General features: G+C 51.7%; 1 protein-coding gene across 1 annotated transcript in view; it reads left to right on the forward strand.

Annotated features, from left to right (window-relative positions):
• PRDM15 (PR/SET domain 15) overlaps nucleotides 1–20,126 on the forward strand; it is a 178,289-nt gene that overhangs the window by 9,271 nt on the left and 148,892 nt on the right. The window contains exons 7-11 of the mRNA XM_075333299.1: nucleotides 5,549–5,647; nucleotides 7,461–7,688; nucleotides 16,650–16,824; nucleotides 17,276–17,451; nucleotides 19,033–19,127. Of these exons, the coding sequence (XP_075189414.1) occupies nucleotides 5,549–5,647; nucleotides 7,461–7,688; nucleotides 16,650–16,824; nucleotides 17,276–17,451; nucleotides 19,033–19,127 (773 nt within the window). The remainder of the gene's footprint in view (nucleotides 1–5,548; nucleotides 5,648–7,460; nucleotides 7,689–16,649; nucleotides 16,825–17,275; nucleotides 17,452–19,032; nucleotides 19,128–20,126) is intronic.

Consider the following 20,126-nt stretch of genomic DNA (forward strand, 5'->3'; position numbering starts at 1 on the left):
GGCCTAGCGCCGCTTCGTTCCCGCCCCCACCCTGTCAATCAGGGTAGGGGAGAGACGCTGCTCAATGGCTGCGCCGAGGGCTGGAGCCTTATTTACATGCTCCAGCCCTCTCACTAGGCACAAGGGGAAGCAGACTTCCCGCTCTTCGTCGGTGTACGCCCAGGGCCCGCCCCCCCTCTCCACAAGGACGCCGGCAGCCATTACACATGCGATCTGGCTGGAAGGAGGCAGCAGGCTCTGGGAGACCCAGACTAGAGGGATTTCTGGCGACCACACACCGCTCCTAAGCGGGTGGTAAGCTGCACAGTAGTGCAGGCCCCACTAGTGCCTCAGTGATATATTAGTGTACTTCTTTATTGGTACCATATATATATATATATATATATATATATATATATATATATATATATATATATATATATATTTTTATATAGTGCACTGTAAGGTCGCTTCTGGCTGGACACTCTGTACTGCTCTGAGGACGCAGCAACATGTCATCCGCAAAACGCAAGGCTGCCAAGGCACGGGCTGTGTGCACTGTTTGTACTGCATGTGGGGCTGATCTACCGGCAGGCTCCAATGATTCACATTGTGTGCAATGTTCAGTCCCAGTGGCACTTCGCCAGCCAGAGCCTATTGTGGTGGTAGCCCAGGCAGAGACGCCTGTGAACCCTGCCCCGGTGACGGGGACAGACTTTGCAGTGTTTGCTGATAAAATGTCTGAGGCTATGACAAGGATCCTGGAGACCTTGCAGTCCAGGCCAGTTCCTCAGACTATGGACACTGCTGTGGCTATGCTCACTGGTCCCCCTCAGTTGGAACTAATCCGTACTTCAAGGGGGTCTCAAGCATCACAGGCTGAAGTCTCTGACTCAGATGACAGTCCCAGGCAGCCTAAGCGTGCTCGCTGGGAAAGACCCTCGACGTCATCACACTGCTCAGGGTCTCAGCGAGAAGAGTCTCTCTGTGATGAGACTGAGGACGGTGATCAGGAGTCTAATCCTGAGGCCCCTCTCAATCTGGATGCCCCTGATGGTGACGCCATGGTTAATGACCTTATATCGGCGATTAATAGGCTGTTGGATATTTCTCCCCCAGCCCCTTCTGCAGAGGAGGCAGCTGCACAGCAGGAGAAGTTCCATTTCCTGTATCCCAAGCGTAAATTAAGTGCTTTTTTGGACCACTCTGACTTCAGAGAATCAATCCAAAAGCACGACGCTCATCCAGACAAGCGTTTCTCTAAACGTTCTAAGGATACCCGTTATCCTTTTCCCCCTGAAGTGGCCAAACGCTGGACCCAGTGCCCAAAGGTGGATCCCCCAATTTCCAAGCTGGCGGCTAGATCCATAGTCGCAGTAGAAGATGGCGCTTCACTTAAAGATGCCAATGACAGACAGATGGACCTTTGGTTGAAATCTGTCTATGAAGCTATCGGCGCGTCGTTTGCTCCAGCATTCGCGGCCGTGTGGGCACTACAGGCTATTTCAGCGGGTTTAGCACAGGTGGATGCTATCATGCATCCAGCAGTGCCACAGGTGGCGTCCCTAACTTCGCAAATGTCTGCGTTTGCGACCTATGCTATCAACGCTGTCCTAGAGTCTACGAGCCGTACCTCTATGGCGGCCGCCAATTCTGTGGTTTTGCGCAGAGCCTTATGGTTAAAGGACTGGAAAGCAGATGCTGGTTCCAAAAAATGCTTAACCAGCTTGCCATTATCTAGAGACAGACTGTTTGGTGAGCCATTGGCTGAAATCATAAAACAGTCCAAGGGTAAGGACTCTTCCTTACCACAGCCCAGAGCAAGTAAACCTCAACAGAAAAAGTGGCAGTCGAGGTTTCGGTCCTTTCGAGGCTCGGGCAAGCCCCAATTCTCCTCGTCCAAAGGGACTCAGAAAGGACAAGGGAGCTCAGATTCCTGGCGGGCTCACTCACGCCCCAGGAAAGCAAATGGAGGAACCGCTTCCAAGGCGGCTACCTCATGACTTTCGGCCTCCTCCCTCCGCATCCTCGGTCGGTGGCAGGCTCTCCCGCTTTTGCGACATTTGGCTGTCACAGGTCAAGGACCGGTGGGTAACAGACATTTTGTCTCGCGGGTACAGAATCGAGTTCAGTTCTCGGCCTCCACTTCGGTTCTTCAGAACCTCCCCACACCCCAACCGAGCAGATGCCCTGCTGCAGGCGGTGGACTCTCTAAGAGCAGAAGGAGTCGTGATCCCTGTCCCCCCTCTGGAACGGGGCCGAGGATTTTACTCCAACCTCTTTGTGGTTCCAAAAAAGGACGGCTCCTTCCATCCCGTTCTGGACCTAAAACTGCTCAACAAGCATGTGAACGCCAGGCGGTTCCGGATGGAATCCCTCCGCTCAGTCATTGCCTCAATGTCCCAAGGAGATTTCCTAGCGTCAATAGACATCAAAGATGCTTATCTTCACGTGCCGATTGCTACGGAGCACCAACGCTTTCTGCGCTTCGTGATAGGAGACGAACATCTTCAGTTCGTGGCTCTGCCATTTGGTCTGGCGACAGCCCCCCGGGTGTTCACCAAGATCATGGCGGCAGTGGTAGCAGTCTTGCACTCTCAGGGACATTCTGTGATCCCTTACTTGGACGATCTATTGGTCAAGGCACCCTCTCAGGAGGCATGCCAACTCAGCCTGAATTTTGCACTGGAGACTCTCCAGGCGTTCGGGTGGATCATCAACTTCCCAAAGTCAAATCTGTCACCGACCCAATCACTAACGTATCTTGGCATGGAGTTTCATACTCTCTCAGCGATAGTGAAGCTTCCGCTGAGCAAGCAGAGGTCACTACAGACGGGGGTGCAGGCTCTCCTTCAGAGTCAGTCGCACTCCTTAAGACGCCTCATGCACTTCCTCGGGAAGATGGTGGCGGCAATGGAGGCGGTTCCGTTTGCGCAGTTTCATCTGCGTCCACTTCAATGGGACATTCTCCGCCAATGGGACGGGAAGTCAAAATCCCTGGACAGGAAAGTCTCCCTTTCCCAGACGGCCAAGGACTCTCTGCAGTGGTGGCTTCTTCCCACCTCATTATCACAGGGAAGATCCTTCCTACCACCGTCCTGGGCGGTGGTCACGACAGACGCGAGTCTGTCAGGGTGGGGAGCAGTGTTTCTTCACCACAGGGCTCAGGGTACGTGGACTCAGCAGGAGTCCAGCCTTCAGATCAATGTTCTGGAAATCAGAGCGGTGTTTCTTGCCCTACTAGCCTTCCAGCAGTGGCTGGAAGGGAAGCAGATCCGAATTCAATCGGACAACTCCACAGCGGTGGCATACATCAATCACCAAGGAGGGACTCGCAGTCGGCAAGCCTTCCAGGAAGTCCGGCGCATTATGATGTGGGTGGAAGCCACGGCCTCCACCATATCCGCAGTTCACATCCCCGGCGTAGAAAACTGGGAAGCAGACTTCCTCAGTCGCCAGGGCATGGACGCAGGGGAATGGTCCCTTCACCCGGACGTGTTTCAGGAAATCTGTCGCCGATGGGGAAGGCCGGACGTCGATCTAATGGCGTCTCGGCACAACAACAAGGTCCCAACCTTCATGGCACGGTCTCGCGATCAAAGAGCTCTAGCAGCAGACGCCCTAGTGCAAGATTGGTCGCAGTTCCGGCTCCCTTATGTGTTTCCACCTCTGGCACTCTTGCCCAGAGTGCTACGCAAGATCAGATCCGACTGCAGCCGCGTCATACTCGTCGCTCCAGACTGGCCGAGGAGGGCGTGGTATCCGGATCTGTGGCATCTCACGGTCGGCCAACCGTGGGCGCTGCCAGACCGACCAGACTTACTGTCCCAAGGGCCGTTTTTCCATCGGAATTCTGCGGCCCTCAACCTGACTGCGTGGCCATTGAGTCCTGGATCCTAGAGTCTTCAGGCTTATCCCAAGGGGTCGTTGCCACCATGAGACAGGCTAGGAAGCCCACGTCTGCTAAGATCTACCACAGAACGTGGAGGATATTCTTATCCTGGTGCTCTGCTCAGGGAGTGTCTCCCTGGCCATTTGCATTACCTATCCTTCTTTCTTTCCTCCAATCTGGGTTAGAAAAAGGTTTGTCGCTCGGCTCCCTTAAAGGGCAAGTCTCGGCGCTATCTGTCTTTTTTCAGAAGCGTCTAGCACGACTTTCCAAGGTGCGCACGTTCCTGCAGGGGGTTTGTCATATCGTACCCCCGTACAAGCGACCGTTAGATCCATGGGATCTGAACAGGGTACTAGTTGCCCTCCAGAAGCCGCCCTTTGAGCCTCTGAGGGAGGTTTCACTTTCTAGACTATCACAGAAAGTGGCTTTTCTGGTAGCGATCACATCTCTTCGGAGAGTGTCTGAGCTAGCAGCGCTGTCATCCAAGGCTCCCTTCCTGGTCTTCCACCAGGACAAGGTAGTGCTGCGCCCCATTCAGGAGTTTCTCCCGAAGGTGGTATCCTCTTTTCATCTTAATCAGGATATCTCTTTGCCTTCGTTTTGTCCTCATGCAGTTCATCGGTATGAGAAGGATTTACATTTGTTAGATCTGGTGAGAGCACTCAGAATCTACATTTCCCGCACGGCGCCCCTGCGCCGTTCGGATGCACTCTTTGTCCTTGTCGCTGGTCAGCGCAAAGGGTCGCAGGCTTCTAAGGCCACCCTGGCTCGATGGATCAAAGAACCAATTCTTGAAGCCTACCGTTCTGCGGGGCTTCAGGTTCCATCAGGGCTGAAGGCCCATTCTACCAGAGCCGTGGGTGCGTCCTGGGCATTGCGACACCAGGCTACGGCTCAACAGGTGTGCCAGGCAGCTACCTGGTCGAGTCTGCACACTTTCACCAAACATTATCAGGTGCATACCTATGCTTCGGCGGACGCCAGCCTAGGTAGAAGAGTCCTGCAGGCGGCAGTTGCCTCCCCGTAGGGGAGGGCTGTCTTGCAGCTCTAACATGAGGTATCTCTTTACCCACCCAGGGACAGCTTTTGGACGTCCCAATCGTCTGGGTCTCCCAATAGAGCGCCGAAGAAGAAGGGAATTTTGTTACTTACCGTAAATTCCTTTTCTTCTAGCTCTTATTGGGAGACCCAGCACCCGCCCTGTTGTCCTTCGGGATTGTTGGTTTGTTTGCGGGTACACATGTTGTTCATGTTGAACGGTTTTCAGTTCTCCGATGTTACTCGGAGTGAATTTGTTTAAACCAGTTATTGGCTTTCCTCCTTCTTGCTTTTGCACTAAAACTGGTGAGCCAGTGATCCCACTGGGGGTGTATAGCCAGAAGGGGAGGGGCCTTACACTTTTTAGTGTAATTGCTTTGTGTGGCCTCCGGAGGCAGTGCTATACACCCAATCGTCTGGGTCTCCCAATAAGAGCTAGAAGAAAAGGAATTTACGGTAAGTAACAAAATTCCCTTCTTTTATTTGTATTATTTTTTATTAATAATAATATTAATACTAAAAATAATACAAATAATAAGTTATTATTATTTTTAATAATAATATTATTATTAATTTTATTATTATTATTATTATTATTATTATTATTATTATTTATTTTTTTTTTGTCTACTTTTTTAGTAAACTGCCAGGAGAACAGCGATATCATTCACGTGGAGACCTGTGAGTGGGCGTGTAAAGTGTGCAACATGACATTCCTTGAACCCAATTTGCTCACAGGTACAGACCAACATCACTTTATATTCACTAATTTTTGTCCATCTTTTAAACATTTTTTTTTTTCATTTATTTTTTTTTATTCTGTCGGCCACCACTTGAGGGCGCTCAGGAGCGATGTGCATACTGTTATTAGGGAGTTCATCATAAATAGAATGCAGTGAGCTCCCTCTAGTGGTGGCTGATGGTAGTCAGAATTTTATCTTTTAAGCCTTTCATGCTTTACGATGTACTTTTATATCATAGCGTGGGTGTGTGGAGCAAGCTAAGGAGATCCAGTGGGTCTTGAACTTGTGATTCTCTGATTGCTATATATTGTAAGACTTTTGTGTATTGAAGTACTTGGTAACAATAAGTGTCCTATAAAGAGCAGCCTGTGAGCATCAAGATGGCGATGACAGCCTGCAGTCACTGACTGTTGTGGCAAACCAGACCTCACAGAGGGGGAGAATAGGGAATTTATACAATTAAAAAGGAGTTGGCTGCATATAGTGTTGTTCTCTCATCCACCACCAGAGGCAACTCTGAAGCTGGCTACATACAGTGTTATGCCTCCAGCCACCACTAGAGGGAGCTCAGGAGCTGGCTGTGTACAGTATTATGCCTCCAGCCACCACTAGAGGGAGCTCAGGAGCTGGCTGTGTACAGTATTATGCCTCCAGCCACCACTAGAGGGAGCTCAGGAGCTGGCTGTGTACAGTATTATGCCTCCAGCCACCACTAGAGGGAGCTCAGGAGCTGGTTGTATACAGTGTTATACCCACAGCCACCACTAGAGGGAGCTCGGGAGCTGGCTGTGTACAGTATTATGCCTCCAGCCACCACTAGAGGGAGCTCAGGAGCTGGCTACATACAGTGTTATGCCTCCATCCACCACTAGAGGGAGCTCAGGAGCTGGCTGTGTACAGTATTATGCCTCCAGCCACCACTAGAGGGAGCTCAGGAGCTGGCTGTGTACAGTATTATGCCTCCAGCCACCACTAGAGGGAGCTCAGGAGCTGGCTACATACAGTGTTATGCCTCCATCCACCACTAGAGGGAGCTCAGGAGCTGGCTGTGTACAGTATTATGCCTCCAGCCACCACTAGAGGGAGCTCAGGAGCTGGTTGTATACAGTGTTCTACCCACAGCCACCACTAGAGGGAGCTCAGGAGCTGGCTACATACAGTGTTACGCCAACAGATACCACTAAAGGGAGCTGACTATGTATAGTGGTATGCCCACAGCCACCACTAGAGGGAGCTGGCTACATACAGGGTTATGATCCCAGCCACCACTTTGAGGGAGCTCACTACATACAGGGTTATGGTCCCAGCCACCACTAGAGGGAGCTGGCTACATACAGGGTTATGATCCCAGCCACCACTTTGAGGGAGCTCACTACATACAGGGTTATGATCCCAGCCACCACTAGAGGGAGCTCACTACATACAGGGTTATGATCCCAGCCACCACTAGAGGGAGCTCACTACATACAGGGTTATGATCCCAGCCACCACTAGAGGGAGCTGGCTATATACAGGGTTATGATCCCAGCCACCACTAGAGGGAGCTGGCTGCATACCGTTATTACTGAGTGCAATGTATACACAGTCTGCAGTGAGCTCCCTCTAGTGGTGGCTGCAGGCAGCTTATTTTTTTTTTTCTTTTAACCCTGTCAATGCAGAGAATTTGGAGCTCTGTTTCACAAACGCTGAGCCCGGCCTGTTAAAAGTCTGTCTGAAATGTATCTGTGTACGTTAAATGATGCCTCCGTGTACCTTGTATAAGCGGCTCAGTGACTTCTCTCACCCTGGGATGTCACTTCTTATTACAGAGCATTTATTAAGTCACTTGGAGCAAACAAAAGCAATCTCCCCCTCCGGAGCCTGTGACCCCGGATACGTGGAGGCGGGTACAGCACCGGCCCCTGTGGAGCAGCCCGTGGTGTGCAATCCTCCTACTGTGAGGATGGAGCTGAAAAAAAAGCCGAAGAGGAGCCGCAAATCGAAAGCCATGAAGCGCGACATTCCCTTAGTGATTGTGGAGGATGACAGCCCGCCAGGTGAGGGCGCCACCACAGGCTCCGGTCTAAAGAGGGTCTCCATTGTATTTCAGTTATCCTTTAAGTCTCAGCTTGCTGTCAGTGAATGGATACATTTTGGTTTACTTCTTACAGCTGAGAGTTTGTTACAATTGTATCTAGTCCAGGCAATGAAAGCCCTCTGCTGTTCTTAACCTCTTAAAGACACAGAATATGTATTTATTCCGTTTTCTTTCCTCCCCGCCTTCCAAGAGTCATAACGTTTATTTTTTTTATTTTCCATTGACCGAGCCGAATGAGGGTTTTTCTATCTTGGATAGAAGTAACTTGATCATTTTTGGGGGTCTCCCCACATGGACCACCAACAGTCCCAACAAGGTGGCTTTGCAGTCCTGTCCTGATTGAGGGTCAGATGCACATGCTTGACCTCCGCTCCTTTCATTGTCTACGGAACTGCTGAGTGCAGAGATCGGCTATTTATGCCAATCCCATAGACAATGAATGGATAGTAATAACTTGATTATTGTTGGGGGTCCCACCGCTGGGTCCCCCAATAATGCAAACATCAGGGCTTTGCAGTCCTGACATAATTGAGGGTCAGATGCGCATGCTCAACCTCCGCTCCGTTCATTGTCTACGGAACTGCTGAGTGTAGAGATCGGCTATTCCTGCCAATCCCATAGACAATGAATGGATAGAAATAACTTGATCATTGTTGGGTGGTACCACCGCTGGATCCCCCAACAATCCAAACAGTCCTATCCTGATTGAGGCTCAGATGCGCATGCTCGACCTGCACTCCATTCATTGTCTATGGGCTTAGCAGAAATAGCCAAGCGCTGCACTCAGCAGTTCTGTAGACAATCTAGTAGAAAGAGGGAAAAAAAGTAAAAAAACAAAACATCCAGACGTTATTGAAGATGGTGCATAAAAATCATGGAAGTCCGGTGCCGGATCCGTAGAAGCGTATTAGCATGAAACAGCCGCCATCCTTTTGGGTTCCAGCGCCTGTCCCCGAACCTCCGTGATTTTATGCACCATTTTCAAATATATATATATATATATATATATATATATATAATATATATATATATATATATATAATAATATAATATAATTTTTTTTTACTTTTACGGTGGGTGCAGCTTTTTTCCTCTTTCTACTAGATTGTCTACGGAACTGTTGAGTGCAGCACTTGGCTATTTCTGCTAATCCCACAGACAATGAATGGAGCGCAGGTTGAGCATGCGCATCTGAACCCCAATTAGGACAAGACTGCAAATCCCCGATGTATCTCCCTGTTCACACGAGCGAGCACCGCTGAAGTTCCGGCGACAGTCAGGCGTTCCCCTTTGTTCCCCAGCCGTCTGCAGCCTCGCACCAGGTACTAAAGTGCTGCGTGTCTACACCTATGCTTCTGTTGTTCAGTTCCGTAGACAATGAGTGGAGCGGAGGTCGCGCATGCGCATCTGACCTCAATCAGGACAACTGCAGAGCTGCCATGTTCGGATTGTTGGTGGTCCCAGCGAGTTATTCCCTATCCTGTGTATGTGTGGGGGGAAGGTAACTAGCATTTTTAGGAAGGACCCTTTTAACTTTTGTAACAAACCCTCAGCTCTGAGAAGGATCAGGTCTGGATGTAAATAATAATTATTTATTTATATAGCGCTGTTAATTCCACAGAGCTTTATGTACAATGACAACAATGTCCCCATTGGGGCTCATAATCTAGGTGGTCTATAATCTAAATACAGATGTTCCAATTCACTTAAAGCAAACTGAGATCTTGACAATGGTGAGAATTTTCAGACTCAAAGTGGGAATTTATCAGCTTCCCCTTTAGGCCATGTGCTCACCAGAGAAACTAACTGCGGACCACCCGCGGATTTTCTTGATTTCTTCGGCGCTCCATTGGGAGACCCAGACGATTGGGTGTATAGCTACTGCCTCCGGAGGCCACACAAAGCATTACACTAAAAAGTGTAAGGCCCCTCCCCTTCTGGCTATACACCCCCAGTGGGATCACTGGCTCACCAGTTTTCAAGCTTTGTGCGAAGGAGGTCAGACATCCACGCATAGCTCCACTGTTTTTAGTCAGCAGCAGCTGCTGACTATGTCGGTTGGAAGAAAAGTGGGCCCATATGGGGCCCCCAGCATGCTCCCTTCTCACCCCACTTTTGTCGGGTGTTTGTTAAGGTTGAGGTACCCATTGCGGGTACGGAGGCTGGAGCCCACATGCTGTTTTCCTTCCCCATCCCCCCTCAGGGCTCTGGGTGAAGTGGGATCTTACAGGTCTCCAGGCTCTGAGACCGGGCTCCATCCACAGACCCAGAGAACCTGCTGGATATGGAGCTGAGTATCGTCAGGGACAGGCCCTGCTACATTAAGGTACTCTGTGTCCCCGGGCAAGCGCGCACACACACACCAGCATTGCTGGGAGTGTTAGTGCGCCGGGGGCAACAGCGCGGAGCGCTCGTGCTATTATTCACTACAGCTTTGCTGAGTGACTTTATGTATTGGGAACTGCCGCGCCGGCCGCTGCTGGGTGTTTTTTACATTGTGGCGCGGCTGGGACTTGTGGTGCGCCGGGGACTTCCGCGCTGGCCGTGCACATGGACGGCCGCGCTTATTACTCGAGTCCCCGGCTTTGCGGCCTAGTTTTCGTTTCGTTCCCGCCTCCAGCCCTGCCAGTCAGGGGAGAGGCGGGACGCTGTACAGACAGTCAGCGCCGAGAGCTGGAGTCTGCTTTGCATTCTCCAGCCCCCTTCACTGGACACAGTGGGACGCCAGTTTCCCGCTCTTGTCTGGGGCACGCCCACGGCCCGCCCCTCTTCACAGGACGCCGGCAGCCATTCCTGCACGCAGTCCGAGCTGGGGAACGGAGACATGCTCTGGGCAACCAGTCACAGGGCTCTGGCGACCACACACCCGCGTTATAGGCGGGCGGTAAGCAGCACCTGAAGTGCTGACCCCACTAAATACCGAAGTGTCCATTTGTGTTTTATGCTTGTATGCTATACACTGCACTGTAGGTCGCTATTTTTGGCTATATGCCCTCCTAGATGGCGAGATAACAGCAGCAAAAAAGCAAGGGTGCTAAGGCACAGGTTTTCTAGGCTGCTTGTATTGCATGTGCTGAAGTGTTCATTTGTACTTATGCTTGTATGCTATACATTGCACTGTACGGTCGCTACTCTTGGCTATATTCTCCTAGAGGGCTGGACAACTGCAGCAAAAAAGCATGGGTGCCAAGGCACAGGCTTTATAGGCTGCTTGTATTGCATGTGCTGAAGTGTTCATTTGTACTTATGCTTGTATGCTATACATAGCACTGTACGGTCGCTACTCTTGGCTATATTCTCCTAGAATGGCTGGTCTACAGCAGCAAAAAAGCAAGGGTGCCAAGGCACAGGCTTTCTATGCTGCTTGTATTGCATGTGCTGAAGTGTTCATTTGTACTTATGCTTGTATGCTATACATTGCACTGTACGGTTGCTATTCTTGGCTATATTCTCCTAGAGGGCTGGACAACAGCAGCAAAAAAGCATGGGTGCCAAGGCACAGGCTTTCTATGCTGCTTGTATTGCATGTGCTGAAGTGTTTATGCTTGTATGCTATACATTGCATAGATGGTTAGAATACAGCAGCAAAAAAGCATGGGTGCCAAGGCACAGGCTTTATAGGCTGCTTGTACTGCATGTGCTGAAGTGTTCATTTGTATATATGCTTGTATGCTATACATTGCACTGTACGGTTGCTACTCTGGGCTATATTCTCCTAGATGGCTGGACAACAGCAGCAAAAAAGCTTGGGTGCCAAGGCACAGGCTTTCTATGCTGCTTGTATTGCATGTGCTGAAGTGTTTATGCTTGTATGCTATACATTGCATAGATGGCTAGAATACAGCAGCAAAAAAGCAACACAGGCTTTCTATGCTGCTTTTCCTGCATGTGATACTGTTCCACCGGCAGGTTCCACTGACCCCCATTGTGTGCAATGCTCCCCTGTAGCACTTGGTCAGCCGGGGTCTCTACTAGAGGTGGCCAAAGGAACCACCTGTGAACCCTGTCCAGGGACAGGGACGGAGTTGCAGTTTCGGCTGATAGATTGTCATGGGATAGAGACTTTGCAGTCCAGACAGGCCATGGGCAATCTTGATTAATGCTCCCTGGCCACCCTCATTTGGAACGTAATCAGTGCTCCGGGGGGGTCCCAGGCATTCCAGGGTGAAGGCTCTGACACGGACGGCAGTCCCAGATAGCCTAAGCGAGCTCGCTGGGGGCGGCGCTCGGCTTCATCACTGGTCAAGGTCCCAGCAGGAGGACTCTCTGTATGATGAGGCAGACGTAGCTGATCAGGGCTTTGATCCTGACACCGCTCTCAATCCGGATACACCGGATGGTGACGCCATAGTGAATGATCTTATAGCGTCCATCAATGGAAGGTTGGATATTTCTCCCTCAGCTCCCCCAGTGGAGGAGTCAGCTTCACAGCAGGAGAAATCCTTTTTCAGTATCTCATGCGTATATTGAGTACTTTTCTGGCCACGCTGACTTCAGAGAAGCAGTTCAGAAACAACACGCTTACCAGATAAGCGTTTTCTCCAAACGTATTAAGGATACACGTTATCCCTTCCCCCTGACGTGGTCAGGCGCTGGACCCAGGGTCCAAAGGTGGATCCCCCAATCTCCAGGCTTGCGGCTAGATCCATAGTTGCAGTGGAGATGGGACTTCACTTAAAGATGCCATTGACAGACAGATGGACCTCTGGTTGAAATCTGTCTATGAGGCTATCGGCGTGTCGGTTGCTCCGGCATTCGCAGCCGTATGGGCACTCTAAGCTATTTCAGCTGGTCTTGCGCAGCTGGTCTTGAGCACATGTACATCTGTGCCGCAGGTGGTGTCCTTAACCTCGCAATGTCTGCATTGCGACTTACCCTATTAATGCTGTCCTGGAGGGACAGTCGAGGTTTCGGTCCTTCCCAGGCTCGGGCAGGTCCCAATTGTCCTCGTCCAAAAGGGCTCAAAAGGCTCAGAGGGGCTCAGATTCCGGCCGGGCTCAATCACGCCCAAGGCAGGCAGCCGGAGGAACCGCTACCAAGGCGGTCTCCTCATGACTTTCAGCTCTCTCTCTCCGCATCCGCGGTTGGTGGCAGACTCTCCCGCTTGGCGACATTTAGCTGCCACAGGTCACAGACCGGTGGGTGAGAGACATTGTGTCTCACGTGTACAGGATAGAGCTCTGTTCTCGTCCTCCGGCTCGATTCTTCAGAACTTCCCCCCCCCCCCACCGAGCCGATGCTCTTCTGCAGGCAGAAGGAGTGGTAATCCCTGTTCCTCTTCAGGAACAAGACACGGTTTTTTCCTCCAATCTGATTGGGGTGCCAAAAAAGGGTGGCTCTTTCCGTTCCGTTCTGGACCTAAAACTGCTCACCAAGCACGTGTAGGCCAGGCGGTTCCGGATGTAACCCTCCGCTCCGTCATTGCCTCAATGTCTCAAGGAGATTTCCTAGCATCAATAGACATCAGGATGCTTATCTCCTCGTGCCGATTGCTCCAGAGCACCAGCGTTTGCTACGTTTCGTTATTGAAGACGAGCATCTTCAGTTCGTAGCCCTGCCCTTCGGTCTAGCGACAGCCCTACGGGTTTTCACCAAGTTCAGGGCAGCAGTGGGAGCAGTCCTGCACTCTCAGGGTCACTCTGTGATTCTTACTGGGACGATCCACTTGTCAAGGCACCCTCTCGAGGCATGCCAACACAGCCTGAACGTGGCGCTGGAGACTCTCCAGAGTTTCGGGTGGATCATCAACTTTTCAAGGTTAAATCGGGCACCGACCCAATCGCTGACATATCTGGGCATGGAGTTTCACACTCCCTCAGCGATAGTGAAGCTTCCGCTGGACAAGCAGCGTTCACTACAGACGGGGGTGCAGTCTCTCCTTCAAGGCCAGTCACACCCCTTAAGATGCCTCATGCAGAGGCAGTCACTTTCGCGCAGTTTCATCTGCGTCCACTTCAATGGGACAGGCTTTGCCAATGGGTTGGGGAGTCGACGTCCCTAGACAGGAACGTCTCCCTTCTCAGACGGTCAAGGACTCTCTTCAGAGGAGTCCATCCTTCAGATCAATGTTCTGGAAATCTGGGCAGTGTATCTTGCCCTGCAAGCCTTCCAGCAGTGGCTGGAAGGAAAACAGATCCGAATTCAGTCGGACAATTCCACAGCGGTGGCATACATCACCCACCAAGGCGGAACACGCATCGCCAAGCCTACCAGGCAATCCGGCGGATTCTGATGTGGGTGGGAGACAGAGCATCCACCATATCCGCAGTTCACATCCCGGGCGTAGAAAATTGGGAAGCAGACTTCCTCAGTCGCCAGGGCATGGACGCAGGGGAATGGCCTCTGCACCCAGAATGGTGTCAGGAAATCTGTAGCCGCTGGGGGATGCCGGACGTCGACCTAATGGCGTCTCGGCACAACAACAAGGTCCCGATTTTCATGGCGCGGTCTCACGAGCAAAGAGCTCTGGCGGCAGGCGCCCTAGTTCAGGATTGGTCGCAGTTCCAGCTACCCTATGTGTTTCCACCTCTGGCACTGTTGCCCAGAGTGCTACGCAAGCTCAGCTCCGCTTGCCGCCGCGCCATCCTCGTCGTCCCAGACTGGCCGAGGGGGTCGTGGTTCCCGGATCTGTGGCATCTCACGGTCTGCCAACCGTGGGCACTCTCAGACCGGCCAGACTTACTGTCCCAAGGGCCGTTTTTTCCACTGAATTCTACGGCCCTGAACCTGACTGTGTGGCCATCGAGTCCGAGATCCTAGCGTCTTCAGGATTATCTCAAGACGTCATTGCCACCATGAGACGGGCTAGGAAGCCGACGTCTGCCAAGATCTACCACAAGACGTGGAAGTTATTCTTATCTTGGTGCTCTGCTTAGGGAGTGTCTCCCTGGCCATTTGCATTGTCTCCTTTTTCCTCCCTTCCTGCATCTGGATTGGGAAAAGGTTTGTCGCTCGGCTCCCTTAAAGGACAAGTCGCAGCGCTGTCGGTATTCTTTCAGAAGCGCCTAGTACGACTTCCTCAGGTACGCACGTTCCTGCAGGGGGGTTATCACATTGTCCCTCCGTACAAGAGGCCGTTAGACCCATGGGATCTGAACAGGGTATTAATTGCTCTCCAGGAGCCGCCCTTCGAGCCTCTGAGGGATGTTTCACTTTCTCGACTTTCACAGAAAGTGGCCTTTCTGGTAGCGGTCACGTCTCTTCGGAGAGTGTCCGAACTAGCAGCGCGGTCATCCAAAGCTCCCTTCCTGGTGTTCACCAAGATAAGGTAGTGCTGCGCCCGATCCCAGAGTTTCTCCCTAAGGTGGTATCCCCTTTTTATCACAATCAGGATATCTCCTTACCTTCTTTTTATCCATTTCATCGATATGTAATGGCTTTGCATTGTTGGATCTGGTGTAGAGCACCCAGAATCTACATTCCCGCACGGCGCCCCTGCGCCGCTCGGATGCACTCTTTGTCCTTGTCACTGGTCAGCGCAAGGGATCGCAGGCTGCAAAATCCACCCTGGCTCGATGGATCAAGGAACCAATCCTTGAAGCCTACCGTTCTACTGGGCTTCCGGTTCCATCAGGGCTGAAGGCCCATTCTACCAGAGCCGTGGGTGCGTCCTGGGCATTACGGCACCAGGCTACGGCTCAGCAGGTGTGCCAGGCGGCTACCTGGTCGAGTCTGCACACCTTCACCAAGCATTTTCAGGTGCATGCCTACGCTTAGGCGGATGCCAGCCTAAGTAGATGAGTCCTGCAGGCGGAGGTTGCCTCCATGTAGGAAAGGGCTGTTTTTACAGTCCAAACTTGAGGTATTCATTTACCCACCCAGGGACTGCTTTTGGACGTCCCAATCGTCTGGGTCTCCCAATGGAGCGCCGAAGAAGGGAATTTTGTTACTTACCGTAAATTCCTTTTCTTCTAGCTCCAATTGGGAGACCCAGCACCCGCCCTGTTTCCTTCGGGATTTTTGGTTTGTTCGGGTACACATGTTGTTCATGTTGAATGGTTTCAGTTCTCCGATGTTCCTTCGGATTGAATTTGTTTAACCAGTTATTGGCTTTCCTCCTTCTTGCTTTTGCACTAAAACTGATCAGCCCGTGATCCCACGGGGGGTGTATAGCCAGAAGGGGAGGGGCCTTACACTTTTTAGTGTAATGCTTTGTGTGGCCTCCGGAGGCAGTAGCTATACACCCAATCGTCTGGGTCTCCCAATTGGAGCTAGAAGAAAAGGAATTTACGGTAAGTAACAAAATTCCCTTCTTTCCAGATAAATCCGCGGGTTTACGCAAGTACAGACGCTCCCCATGTCATCCTATGGGATTTGGGGAGTGCTGTATATATGCTGTGGATTTCCCGCAGCCGCACGTAACTGCATGTCCATTATTTATGTGGAATTATCTGCGGAATTCCTGCCTCTGCACTGTGGAGATACAGGGCGGAACTTCCGCTGGAGTTCCGCGCGGTTTCCGCTGGAGTTCCGCGCGGTTTCCGCTGGAGTTCCGCGCGGTTTCCGCTGGAGTTCCGCGCGGTTTCCGCTGGAGTTCCGCGCGGTTTCCGCTGGAGTTCCGCGCGGTTTCCGCTGGAGTTCCGCGCGGTTTCCGCTGGAGTTCCGCGCGGTTTCCGCTGGAGTTCCGCGCGGTTTCCGCTGGAGTTCCGCGCGGTTTCCGCTGGAGTTCCGCGCGGTTTCCGCTGGAGTTCCGCGCGGTTTCCGCTGGAGTTCCGCGCGGTTTCCGCTGGAGTTCCGCGCGGTTTCCGTGTACAGTTGCTGCGTTAACCAGTGGAAATACCTGCCGAAAAGTCCGGAGGTACGATCTCCCGTGGGCACATGGCCTTACCCTCCACTTGCCATATCTCCAAATTTTCTCATCGCCGTAGTAAAGTGGCAAAAAAAATAGTAAAACTGTAAGTCCCGTGTGTTTTTGTTGCAGTGCATCACCCCATCCTGTACAGTCCGGTCTTCCCTCCGGATCACGTGGCTGAAATTATCACCGAGATCCCTCCCGACGACGTTCCTCTGCCGCACGACTCCGACGACAAGTTCATGGAGCTGATGTTGGGTAAACTCCCGACCACCAACACCAGCAACTTACCGCCCGTCTCCAAGTAAGCGGCGACTGCAGTCTGTTGTCCCCTGTTATCAGCCACTCCATACATCCCATCACCCATAGTGGTTCTCACACAGAATCGTATTGCCTTGGAGGCTGCTCCACCTCGTACCCAAACCATTAACCAACAATTAGAGTCAGATCCCAACCTTTTAATTAACCTCCCCCCTATCCTCATCAGGGTTCTACAAAAGGGGGAGGACGAACCCTTGTAGCAAAGAAAATAAATTTGGGTTGGTCCTAAAGGGGTTAATATTTGGAGTGCAGTTTGAGTTTGATGGTAAGATTGCAGGCTATTATTATCCCCAGTGTTTCCCTATGGGGAGGGGGTCAGCCAGCATTTTGGACACATGGACATTTCAGTTCCATAAACATGGACATGTCGCGGTTCTCCGGCCTCAGTAGTTGTGCGGATTGGTCGTGACGTGCCGGTTTTCTTTTCGGCGCAGATTCGCTTTCCACCAGGGAAACAATAATGTGAAGAGGCTGCTGTCCGGATCGCGGCACGGGATGAGGAGGAAGTTTGTCCGTCAGCTCGGGGATCACAAGCGCGTCTTCCAGTGCAATATATGTAGCAAGGTGTTCCGGAACAGCAGCAACCTGAGCCGACATGTCCGATCTCACGGTAAGAGGAGAAAGCTAAAGACTTTTATGTAACCCCTTGGTGACATCAACCACACAATTAGGCTATGTGCGCACAGTGCGTTTTTCGCGGCGTTTTTGCTTGTTTTTCGGGTGCGTTTTTGGCCTCAAAACTGCAGGACTTTGCTTCCCCAGCAAAGTCTATGAGTTTTCATTTTTGCTGTCCGCACACATCTGGTTTTTTTACCTGCGTTTTTGAGTTAAAAAAAAAAAAAATGGACATGTCAGTTCTTTCCTGCGTTTTTCTACGTTTTTCCCCCCCATGCAATGCATTGGAAAAACGCAGCAAAACGCAGAGATGCAAAACGCACCAAAAACGCAGCGTCAAAAAGACGCAGTGTGCGAACCTAGCCTTACTGTATCAGGAGCTGAAGCCGCTGCTTACAGTACGGTGCCGGGCTGTGTTATACAGCCAGCATCTGGCGAGCTCCAATCATGATAACTATACTCTACCATGTCCGGATGCTCAGTACTTGTAACTAGTGATGAGCGGGCACTACCATGCTCGGGTGCTCAGTACTTGTAACTAGTGATGAGCGGGCACTACCATGCTCGGGTGCTCAGTACTCGTAACTAGTGATGAGCGGGCACTACCATGCTCATGAGTGCCCACTCATCACTAGTTACGAGTACTGAGCTCCCGAGCATGGTAGTGCCTGCTCATCACTAGTTACGAGTACTGAGCACCCGAGCATGGTAGTGCCCACTCATCACTAGTTACGAGTACTGAGCACCCGAGCATGGTAGTGGCCGCTCATCACTAGTTACCAGTACTGAGCACCCGAGCATGGTAGTGCCCGCTCATCACTAGTTACGAGTACTGAGCATGGTAGTGCCCACTCATCACTAGTTACCAGTACCGAGCACCCGAGCATGGTAGTGCCCGCTCATCACTAGTTACGAGTACTGAGCACCTGAGCATGGTAGTGCCCGCTCATCACTAGTTACGAGTACTGAGCACCCGAGCATGGTAGTGACCGCTCATCACTAATTACGAGTACTGAGCACCCGAGCATGGTAGTGCCCGCTCATAACTAGTTACCAGTACCGAGCATGGTTGTGACCGCTCATCACTAGTTACCAGTACCGAGCACCCGAGCATGGTAGTGCCCGCTCATCACTAGTTACGAGTACTGAGCACCTGAGCATGGTAGTGGCCGCTCATCACTAGTTACCAGTACTGAGCACCTGAGCATGGTAGGCCCGCTCATCACTAGTTACCAGTACCGAGCACCCGAGCATGGTAGTGCCCGCTCATCACTAGTTACCAGTACCGAGCACCCGAGCATGGTAGTGCCCGCTCATCACTAGTTACCAGTACTGAGCACCCGAGCATGGTAGTGCCAGCTCATCACTAGTTACCAGTACTGAGCACCCGAGCATGGTAGTGCTCACTCATCACTAGTTACCAGTACTGAGCACCCGAGCATGGTAGTGCCCGCTCATCACTAGTTACCAGTACTGAGCACCCGAGCATGGTAGTGCACACTTTTAATCCGCAGTACAGTGATTGATCTTGGTGTGATGTTTCTGAGCTCTTTTGTGCTTTTTTTTTTTTCTCTAGGGGACAAGCTCTTTAAATGTGAGGAGTGCTTGAAACTTTTCAGCCGTAAGGAAAGTCTGAAGCAGCACGTGTCGTACAAGCACAGCCAGAACGAGGTGAGAGATGGACACCGCAAGCAGGTGATTTTTTTTTTTTTAATTTTTTTTTTTTTTATTGGGGGGGGGGGTCTATTCTAAATATTAGATTGCCATCTTTTTGCATGGCACTGTGTCCTTGCCTGACATAGACGTGAATGGACAGATCCGAGCTAAGGCCCAACCACCTCTGCTGGTGACCACCTTACTGAGTGGGGCAGCGGACACTGGTTAGTCTCCATTTCTGGGACCTTCATCTGTCAGATATTTTGACTTAATTCTCAATGTTTACTTTGGGAGTACCACCTTTTAAAACTGCTATCTAGACACAAGATAGGTCTCGAGCTCCTGACTGCTGGGACCCCCTACTGTCGAGCCGTTGCCCCTCATTTTGTCATCTATGGACCTCCAGGGTGGGGAGAAGGCATTGTATGGAGCAGCTGCCTATGGACCTCCAGGGTGGGGAGGAGGCGTCATATGGAGCAGCTGCCTATGGACCTCCAGGGTGGGGAGGAGGCATCGTATGGAGCAGCTGCCTATGGACCTCCAGGGTGGGGAGGAGGCGTCATATGGAGCAGCTGCCTATGGACCTCCAGGGTGGGGAGGAGGCATCGTATGGAGCAGCTGCCTATGGACCTCCAGGGTGGGGGGGAGGCATTGTATGGAGCAGCTGCCTATGGACCTCCAGGGTGGGGAGGAGGCATCGTATGGAGCAGCTGCCTATGGACCTCCAGGGTGGGGAGAAGGCATCGTATGGAGCAGCTGCCTATGGACCTCCAGGGTGGGGAGGGGGCATCGTATGGAGCAGCTGCCTATGGACCTCCAGGGTGGGGAGAAGGCATCGTATGGAGCAGCTGCCTATGGACCTCCCAGGGTGGGGAGAAGGCGTCGTATGGAGCAGCTGCCTATGGACCTCCAGGGTGGGGAGGGGGCGTCATATGGAGCAGCCGTCTATGGACCTCCAGGGTGGGGAGAAGGCATCGTATGGAGCAGCTGCCTATGGACCTCCAGGGTGGGGAG

Source organism: Anomaloglossus baeobatrachus, chromosome 2, assembly GCF_048569485.1.
Source record: "Anomaloglossus baeobatrachus isolate aAnoBae1 chromosome 2, aAnoBae1.hap1, whole genome shotgun sequence".
In the NCBI taxonomy this organism is placed as follows: Eukaryota; Metazoa; Chordata; class Amphibia; order Anura; family Aromobatidae; genus Anomaloglossus; species Anomaloglossus baeobatrachus.